This window comes from Lonchura striata, chromosome 22 (genome assembly GCF_046129695.1).
Source record: "Lonchura striata isolate bLonStr1 chromosome 22, bLonStr1.mat, whole genome shotgun sequence".
NCBI classification, from domain to species: Eukaryota; Metazoa; Chordata; class Aves; order Passeriformes; family Estrildidae; genus Lonchura; species Lonchura striata.
In genome coordinates, this window is record NC_134624.1 from 2,197,649 (window position 1) to 2,207,840 (window position 10,192).

The 10,192-nt window shown below is 46.2% G+C and overlaps 1 protein-coding gene across 1 annotated transcript; it reads right to left on the reverse strand.

Moving 5' to 3' along the window:
* Nucleotides 1–4,357: 4,357 nt before the first annotated feature.
* TLR4 (toll like receptor 4) lies at nucleotides 4,358–9,770 on the reverse strand. Its single transcript, XM_021551352.3, has 3 exons — nucleotides 9,645–9,770; nucleotides 8,067–8,233; nucleotides 4,358–6,723 (listed from the first exon to the last, which is right to left on the reverse strand). The coding sequence occupies exons 1-3, from the start codon at nucleotides 9,747–9,749 to the stop codon at nucleotides 4,467–4,469; spliced, it is 2,529 nt and encodes an 842-aa protein (XP_021407027.2). The 5' UTR covers nucleotides 9,750–9,770; the 3' UTR covers nucleotides 4,358–4,466.
* Nucleotides 9,771–10,192: the final 422 nt, after the last annotated feature.

The window sequence follows — 10,192 nt, forward strand, 5'->3', positions numbered from 1 at the left end:
TAAGCTGGTGATGGCAAGGAGCAACTTATTAAGGAATTGCTTCTTTCCTCCCCTGTTCAGCTGCTCTCAGGCAGATCCTATCGATCCACTGCACCTACTCAAGATGTTTTGCAAAAGGCACTTAGTGAAATTCATTCCAGGGGTTTGTCACTGGTTGTTGCTGCTTGACCTGCATGTGGGACACGGGCAGGTGAAGGTTTGACTCCGGGAGGGTCACAGTAAGAGCTGTCACAGAAGAGGAATTTTCATTTTGCCAAACATAATTTTCAGCATGTTACCAAAGAAAAAAAAAATTCCCACAAAACAAAATCCAAGGTTTTTATTTTGGTTGTGTGGGAAATATTTTTATGTTTTGGTGTTGTTTGGGGAGGCTAGTCAGATTGTGTAAATAGAAACAAATTTTTAAATGAAAAGGTACTCTGAGAAACAACAGCATAAGCCTAAGCAGACTTTTTTTTTTTTTTAATTACTTTGTGGAGCAATTTAACTTTGATTAGAAGTCCCTTTTTCAGCCCCTCCAAACTATTTTTTAAAATCACTGTTTCCATAAAAAATATCTGTTCCAAAATTACATGCAACAGTAAACCAGAAACTCTGCTGTGACAATTCCCATTCCATAGATTCATCATGCTACCTCATTAAATTGCAGAAACCACATACAAAATAGGATTTCCCAAAGGACAAATGCTCTCCTTGAGAAGTTTCAACCTGTTCCTGTCAAGTACCAGTCGGTCCAGGGAAAGCAGCTGCTTTTCCTCATTCTGCTGGGGTTTTAAGTGACACGAAATCTGTGCTCCTGCTCAGGGGGGCCAGGGGAGTGGGAAGGGCTTTCTATGGCTCTGGTTTCCAGCTTTTCCAGCTGCTGCAGTGTGGGGAGCACTGTGGGGATTTTTGAAGGAGTTTTGAATGAGTTAGGGACAGGACCTCTGAATTGTTTTTGCTGATGTGGTTTATTTTTCTTATCTTCTACATAGGCAGGAAGGGCGAGTTTGGCTCCTATCTTTACTGCATGGTTCAGAAGAGCACAAGATCCTCTGTTATAAGACCTTTTAAGGATTTACTGACCAATAAATCACTACTAACAAGGATATTTCTGGTTTTGACCCAATCCTTAAATATATTGTCTTATGGACCCATGCTACAGTGTAAGCTTTCTTAGCCAATCATGTTATGACACACAAACCTACAGTGCTGCATTCTAAACACCTTGACCTCTTTTCTAACTACTTTTATTTTTATATCTTAAACTCTAAAACTCTAAACTTTCCTTTCCTTAGCTTAACGTGTCTGCTTTAAACTACAAATCCACATTCTCACTTCTGTCACCTAAGTTTGGAAGCCTTTTCCAAAGTCTCAGATCAAATCCTGTGTTTAATTCTAAGCTTTGGCTTCCAGGCCCAAAGTTGTGAGAATTCCCTGCATTTTGGATTCCAACAGAGCACCAAAGCAATCACACTAACGAGGGCACGCTCTGCTCAGAGCCCTCCCTGCACAGCTCAGCTTGGTGACAGTGCCAGCACACCAGGATGTCCTGCCCCAGGGACAGCAGCCTCCAGGGGCAAGGAAGTCCAGAGCTGCAGCTGTCCTGGCGTTTTGCATGGGTTAAATGAAGCTCAGAGTGAAATCAGGGCATGTCCCCACTGCAAATTGAATAGCTTTGATGGAACAGCCCTTCGGAGCTTTGTCTCCATATGCTTTTATGACCTGGGAAAAAGAGGTGCTTTAATAACTGGAATATTTTCAGCACGAGTGTTTGCTTGGCTGCTCATTTTTTCACCCAGTGAGTAAATCCTATCAAAGCCACTTGCTGCAGAGTGGGCAGTTTCAAACAGTGCATGCCAGCAGCTTTGGAAACATGAGAATGTTGAGTTTTCCTTTGGATATTGGCTTCCTACAATAAGGCAAATGAGTACATGTGTTTCTGTGGGAACCACAATATTCCCCCATTTATTGTATTGGGGAAAGCTGTTTTGAATATTCAAAAAAAAAAAAAAAAGAAATCTACTGTTTCTCTGATGGGTAAATGGTGAAAATACAGTCCTTCACACAGCCTTGTCCATCTTGGACTCATAAACCTCAGCACTGCCTGGGCTGGTCCCAGAATCACAAAGTGGGTCAGGCTGGAAGGGACCACAGAGAAGTTGTGATGGGTTTTGTGGCTTTTTCTTGGACAATAAGGAAGCCAGGGGCAACTCACGTACTCATGTCTGCTGTGGAGACTCTGAATAGGAAGAGAAAAACAAGTGAAACAAACTTTAAATTTCTTTTAAAATTGTGCTGGTGGGAGCCTCGTCTCAGCATCACTCCAGCTCTCCTAAAATTGCTTTGATATTCAAAAAAACACTGACTTTTTAAACAATACTGTCCTAAATCCCTTTTATAAATGCCCAGAACCACTTGCAGGCTTTCTGAAACTCATTGTTATAATTACAATCAAGGATCATAGGACTCTGTGCTTTGTGCCAGAAATACACATCCACTGAATTGTTTGCAGAGGAGCCACAGAGAGAAAGAGTGAAGGAGAAATGCAGCTTCAGTGCTGCTCAATTCAGGAGCAGGAACTCCCACTCTATTTAATTTTTCCTCTTTTGTTTCCCAATTTAACTTGGAGCTGCTGAAATTCAAGCTAATCTTTGGTTTGTCCTCTGTGCTCTCCTTTGGCTTCAATCCAGGGAATCTCAAGGTTCACTTTCCCCCACCATCTCCTCCTGGAGGAAGAAGAGGAAGGTGGGGGTAGAAGGGTGAGGAGGAAGGTCTGCAGGACCCATCAGTGCCATCAGGGGTGAGGAGAACATTTTGGGCATTGCTGGGATAGCATTTAGCAGATGCAGAACAAACTCTCTGAGCAAAGGAACGCAGCATCAATTGTAGTTTTGTTAAATCTTCATCTCCTGGGTCACTCAAAAAGCTTAGGCAGGGCAGTGGGGGGTTTTGGTAGTGTTGTCTGACACAGCACATAGGGAGGGAGCTGGGATTCAACTTTTGCCAGCACAAGGCTCGTTCCTGGCTCTCCCTCTCTACCCAGGAATGTCTGATGCTGATCCCTGATCCTGCTTCCATGGAAATGTCCCTGTCTGGTGCTTAGAAAAGCAAGTGGATAAATATCAGATCTGATCCACCACTCAGTGGATTCTGTTTTACCTCTGAAGAACACCACTGATCATAGGAGGATTTGCAAGATTAACACCAGAGTCATTCAGTGATGAATCCCAGCCAAAGCCTTTGGTAAAAAGAGAGCAAAACTCCTGTCCTGTGCAATATCCCACTTTTCAGTGGTGTGCTCTGAGACAGGATTCCATGGCACTCAGACTTTCCTTCCCTTGATTCAGGACAGTGCTGGGGTACACTTAGTTCAGCTAACCCAGACTTTTCCCCTCTGTCTCTTCTCCCTGCAAAATGCCAGGCATGTTCTCAGTGAAACAAAAGCAAAACTCCTCCACCCAGTGCTGCTCCAGGTGGCAGCTGGTCCCTGGGAAAGGCTGAGCAGACAGGCAGGTCTGAACCCCATTTCAAACCCTGGAGGCTCTTGCAGCACCTTCCAACAGTGAATTAAGGCTGGTCCAGAGAGTGAAAAACCTTAATCTAGAACTGGCTGGCTGTAAACATTGAAACACTTCATTCAGGCTCAATTTTGCTTGCTTAGAGCAGTCCCAAAGCATATCCACAAACACTGGATGAGGAGAAGCAGTGGGAGCAAAGAAATATTTCAGTTTAGAGGTGTTACATACTTCTTGTTCCCACAAGAAAACTCAAAAATGCCCTCTCAAATGCTATATAATCTGGATATAAGTAATATTTTCAGGTGATGCTTTCAATATTTAGCCTTGGGTCTAAAGAAAACTGAAAGAAACATGTTGGGCAAATTTCCCAACCAGAGAAAACTGCCTCCCTGATGACAAAACTACTCAGGTTCCCTGAGCAGCTGCCAGCTGGGCTGTGGGATGCCCCATTGCTCCCTGGAAGACTTGTCCCAAGTCATGGTACCTGCAGAGGCAGGCACAAGACTTTCAGACTCCAAACCTCGTTTCTGTTTAACAAAGTATTTAGAGCAGAAAATCCTGTATCTTTACTCTGCCTTTGAGACTCTGGGGTCCACTCAAAGAAACAGACTGTGAAGTTCCTCTGGGTAAATGGTCTCAGGACCCAAATCCAGTTTCAGAAGCAGCCAGATGACCATAAGAGCACTGGTCTGTTCCTATACCCACCAAACCTGAGGTATTGCTGGGGCACCTGGGGGTGACAGCCATGGCCAAACACAGAGCTCAGGCAGCTCTTCTGACCCTTGTCACTCCTTAACTTGCAAATTTCCTTGAGAGAAGGTGACCAGCAAGGCAGGAATTTCTGTAGTGATGTGGCAGTGCCTCCATCCACTTCCTCTGACTGAGCAGCAACAGAAGGACCAGTTTCTCAGCACCATCCATCAGGCCAGGATGGCACACAGGGCAGGAAGAACCCTTCTTTTCTCTTCACATGAGTTTTGCCTCCTCGTGATTCCAATTTTTGCCTTCCAGCAGCACTCCTGTCAGCTGCCTCCAGAAGATGTGCTTCCTTATTTCCTTGTTTTTCCACTCCAGGTAGGTGTTCCTCCTCAGGTACCGAGACAGTCCCAGCTTCTGCCTCAGCAGGGCTTTATTCACATCCTCCAGCACAATCATGATGAGCCCAGCCTTTCCCTCCACCAGCTGCCAGGACTGGGCAATGTCAAACTCAAAGCTGCACCACTTGCTCTGCAGGAAGTCAGCGGAGATAACTGCAATAACATTCCTGCTGCTGAGGAAACCCTCCTCGATGATGTTGGTGACGATGGGTACCCCTGGCAGGAAGTCCCTGTAGTACAGGCACAGGCGGAAGCGAGGTGTCCCTCCTTCCAAAGGTTCCACCAGCTCCTTTGTCACCCACTCCTGGTCTTTGCTGGAGTGGATGACAAAGGCGTCGTAGGTGTCACCTCTTTCTGCATAGTGTTTGCACCCGCTGAGCAGCACCATGGAGTAGTAGAGCTGGAAGTAGTACTTGTAAACCAGGAAGAGGAACACCACTACACAGAGCAACACAACCACCGGGGAGGCAACTTGGCCTGCACTGATGTGGCAGGAGGACAGATCGAAGCTTGGCAGGCTCACGTTGGCCACGTAGGAGGGAGTGTGGCACAGCATCAGCTCCTCGTTCTGCAGCAGCTCCTGCTTCTCCTTGACCCATTTCAGAAAGTCCAGGTACACACAGGAACAGTCAAAGAGGTTTTGAGAGATATCCAACAGGACCAGGCTATCAGGCAGGATTTCCCTGGCTGGGTCCAGCAGAACAGTCAGCTGGTTTCTGCTGAAATCCAGGACTCTGAGGGCTTGCAGTGGCTGGTAGACTACAGGATCAAAAGTCAGCAGCTTATTGTTGCTGATGTTTAGCTCTTTTAGCTCAGACAGGGCATCAAAAGTACTTTGATCCACATGTTCTAATTTGCAGCTTGAAATATCCAAGGTGTGGAGGTGACTTAGGTTTTTGAAGTTGTTTGCCAGCTTATTGTCTGCAAAGGAGTTTCCTGCCATCTTGAGCACTTGCAAAGAGTTCAAGCCACAAAATGTACACTGGGATTTCACTTCGGTTTTGGTGTAGGAAATATCCAGGTAAATCAGTCTCTGAAGGGACAGAAAGACAGGGTAGGAGCCAGGACCAAATAAGGTTGTGTGCTGAAGGTCCAAATATAACAAATTCTTCACATTAGTGAAATCTCCAGTCAATCTGATATTAGAATTGAAGCTTAAGTTCAAGTGTTTCAAATTTGGACAATTTTGGAACTGACGGGAACAGCAGCTGCTGAAGGTGAGTCTGTTCTCACTCAAATCAATGACCTCCAGGTTACTGAGACCCACAAATTTCTGCTCGAAGGTTTTGAGACTTTTGTTCTCAGTAATACGAAGCACTCTCAGCTCCTTGAAAAGTGACAGCTTCTGGGCAGGCATATCCTCAAAATCGCATTTCTTGCATTCCAGCTGTCTCACTTTAGACCACAGAGGAACCTGTGATATCTCCTCCAGTCCGAGGTCCACCAGGCGAATAGTGGAGACGTTGCCTACGCAGTTGAAGAGAGTGTCTGTGTCATCCTCAATCCCCCGGAGGCAGATTAAGACAAACTCTTCCATCTGTACCTGGCACAGTCCATCCAAGAGCCTCCCCTCAAAGTCCTGCAGTCTCTCAATATTCCTGAACTCCCCAACTATGAGTCTGCTGACCTGCAAACCAGCCAGGCCTTGCAGAGCAGTTTGCATCGTGGATTTCTCAAAAGCAGACCTGAACGCCAGCTCGGCGAGGTGAATCCCTGCAAAGGCCCCTGGCTCTATGGATTTGATATTGTTCAAGGAAAGCACCAGCGTGAGGTTGAGCCTGTTCCCTCCCCTCAGGGCATCAAGGTCTCCTCTGGAGATAGATGTGATTTTGTTAGAGGAGAAGCTCAGGTGCCTGAGGGAGGTCATGTTGGTGAAATACTTGGGAAGCTTCAATGAAGTAATGCTGTTGTGGCCTAAATTCAGCTCCTGCAGAGTATGCAAGTGGCCAATAGGCAGCTCAGACAGAGAGGTCCTGTTGGTTTCCACCAGAACCAATTTTTTCAGAGATGTTAGGCCATAGAAAGCTGCTTTCCCCAGGTGCTGGAAGGAATTGGCAGTTAAAACCAAGGTGGAAAGTCTAGGGAGGTCCATAAAGGAGTTATCTTCTATTGTATGGAGGTGGCACCTGATGGGAATGAAAAGAAAATATAAATATATGAAACACTGTCCCTTCCTTGTTCACTGAGTGCTGCTGTGACACCCTCAGGCTCAGCCTCACACTGGGGCTGGTTTGGCTTTGCTGTGCTGGGCAGAGCCAGCACCCCTGGATATGCAAAGGGAGCGCTCCTCCAGCAGGAGACCTCCTCTCACCTTCTCCTCTCCAATCTTAAATTCAAAGCAAGACACCTGGAGACCTGGTGAAGATCAAAAATTTGTGCAGCCAGCGGGAAAGAAGAATCCTAGCCATCAGTTTAGGCCAAAGTGACACTGTGATGACAATGATGTGACTGTGTGCTCACTTGGAGCTCACATACCTCCAAACAGGGATGGAGGAGGCAGCCTGACAGCGGGGACAGGACAAATCACTGATGGAAGAACCAACCAGAGCCAGCATTCCCTCACCCCTGGCATCCCCCAGCCCTCTGACTGCCACCTCAGCCACACCTGGGCAGCCCCACTGGCACCAGAGCTCACAGCTCTGTCAGCAGCTGATCTCTGCTGATGGCTCAGAGGCAGCAGAGCCCGGCTGTGCTGCCTCTGAAAGAGAAAAGGAAGAGGGGAAAATGAGCATGGCCCCCTAAGGTTTGTTTGATGTGGGAAGATCCAGAAGTTGAGACCCAAATCCATTCTGCAGCGAGTCCCAGCAGAATTAGTTTAATAATCCAGGCAGTGCCTCACAGCAAACGTGCTCTGCCACTCAGCCACTTTGGAGCTAGAGCTGTGACGGGGCTGAGTGACATTTCTCAGTGAAACAATTTACCTGGAGAAACTGTTGTCTGAAGTCAATGGAAATTATACATCAATTCAAATTTGCTAATAGGCCTCCCCCATCTCCTCCCCCAGATATGTGAGGAGAAGGCAAAAGAGAATATGTTGATATTTTAAAACAGCCTTTTAGAAAATGAATGTACCTTCATGGTTTTTTTTTTTAAACTGTGATTAGAAAAACAGCTCACCCAAGATGTTCCACTTCAGAGTTTTTGTAACAGTGAAAAGTCTGACATTTTTCTTGTTCACAGACAAGTGAAACATCTTCCTCCTCCTTCTCACATTGCAACCTACAAGATCAGACTGACAGACCCAGCTCTGAGAGGAGGGTGTGCACTCAGTGACTGGACTAAAAGTTGCACATCACCACGGGGATGTGCAAAATGACAGACACAGGGACAAAGTCACAAGAAAAAAACATAAACAGCCAAGACCAATAGACCCCAAAATAAGCCACCATTGTAACCCAGCTGGTGAAGAAAAATTTACCACGTATATTACGTGTATTATATTACGTATCCACGTAATAGATCCCACTACCTTGAAAGATCCAGAATCTGCAGCTCAGGGACTGATGCAAAATAATTTGACCCCAGTGATTTCAGATTGCTGAAACTGAGGTCCAGGTTCTGGGTGGTGTTTGGGACTCCATCAGGAACTCCAGAGATGTTCAGTCCAGTGCATCTGAAAGTTGTGTTAGGGGTGATCTGAAAAGAGGCAGATCCCATCATGGTCAACATCTGCTCTTCATGGAATGCCAGAAAATGTCACTGTCAGGAGAGCAGGAGCAGAATGACCCCCTTTATAGTGCAGTTCTAAAGGAGCTCCCCTGAGTTTTAGGAAATAACCTTACACACCCTAAACATTTTTCTAATTCCTAATAGAAGCAGTCCTATTCTCCAAGAAGAGCTGCATTTCTTGCTGACTGAAGCTGGGACAAAACTACAGAATAGCATTCCCTGAGGTTACAGATGAACCAGCAGCAACCTTTGAGAGAGCCAGCAGGACAAACACTCATGGATGCACTGCATGTCCAGGAACAGCTCTCAGCCCTCTTCCCCTGCACATAACCAGGCAGATTGAACCAAAGTTATTCTGCAAGCAAATAATTGTCAGCAAAACTTTGCAAAAGGCAGTTGGTCCTTGTCAGGTACTTGGTGAAATCACTCTACTGCACAAACCAGGCAAAAATCTGTGTTTTGTAGAAATTAGACAAGTTTGGATCCCTTCCAAGGGAAATATAATCTATTACAATAACTGCACTGCAGCACTGTCGGAATCCAGGGCTTCCCTCTGGCTGCCCTGGCAGGTCTGGGACCCTGGCAGGGGTCAGGAACCCCCCTGGACAGAGCCCCCAGAGACACTGGCTGTGATCTCTGGCCATGGAAAAGACTTTTCAATCTTACAGGATCAATTACCAGCTCTGAGTGTTTGATGTAAGTAATAATTAAGTGTGGCATGGGTGCAAAAGTAAAATTTTAGGATTCTAGATGAGGGGTCCAAAGGGGACAAGATGGAGGAAATTGGGTGTGCCTTGTCCTTCTTCTCCTTCTTCATGCCCTCCATGTTTCACTGTGGTGTTGGCATTTTTTTGTTCATTCAGGCTGGGGACACACTGTCCAACGTAGGTGACAGATATTGGCACGTTCTTGTAAATGCAGCCCAGGGAGTTTCTGGTATTTAATGTTTGTAACATCCCACTGAGGGCAGAGCCCCACACGCTGCCCTGCAGGACAGAGCTGGGCAGGGCAGCAGAACATGTGAGAGATAAACAGAATAAACAACCTGGAAACCAGCACAGACCAATTATGGCTTCTGCTTTGGCAGCGGGGCTGACAGACAGAGACTTTCTACAATCTCAGGATCATCAATAGCTCAGATTCTGACACAGCACCCTCAGAGTTTCAGAAAGCCAATGAGAAGAAAAAATTCTTGCTGCTGGTTCTGGTTCTCAGATGTTTTCGAGACTAGAATTTACTTCAATCACCTTGATAATAACCTTGGGGGGAAAAAAAATCTGGGCTTTCCTAAGAGACTTGAGGCACAAATCTCCCAAGCAAAGAGAAAAGTTGCACCAGAGAGACAGAAGGATTTTGTGCTCACTCAGAGCTCACATACCTCCAAACAGGGATCCAGGAGGCAGCCTGCCAGTGGGGATGGGACAAATGCCAGCTGCAGCAGCACCAGGAGTGTCCCCACAGGAAGGGCTCCTCTCCTGGGCATCTTCAGGAGGCCAGGAGTGCAGGAGAAAGGAGCATGGAGAGAGAAACCTGGAGACAGAAAGCTCCTGCAGTGCCAGGAGTTGTGTTTCATCACTCCTGCTTCTCACTGCACATCTCTGAGAGCTGCAGAGAACGAGGAAGGAAGTGAAGCTTGGCCAGTGACTTGTTTCTACACACACTCGGGGTGAATTGCTCTTCTTGCAATTGTTAAAAAAAAATAGCCAAGAAGGAAAAAAGAAGTAATGATGGATATAGTTTGGGCTAGAAATTGAAGAGGAATATGGGTTTCATCAGTGCCACTTGACTTGATTGCCTCTGATTAGCTCAGGTCAAATTGGCAAAAAAAAAAAAAAACAAACCAACAGAATATTTTGTGCAATTCTGAGCCCAGTTCCATGCTCCACATCCCATAATTCAAATGCACTGGTTAGAGAGGGTGACTCT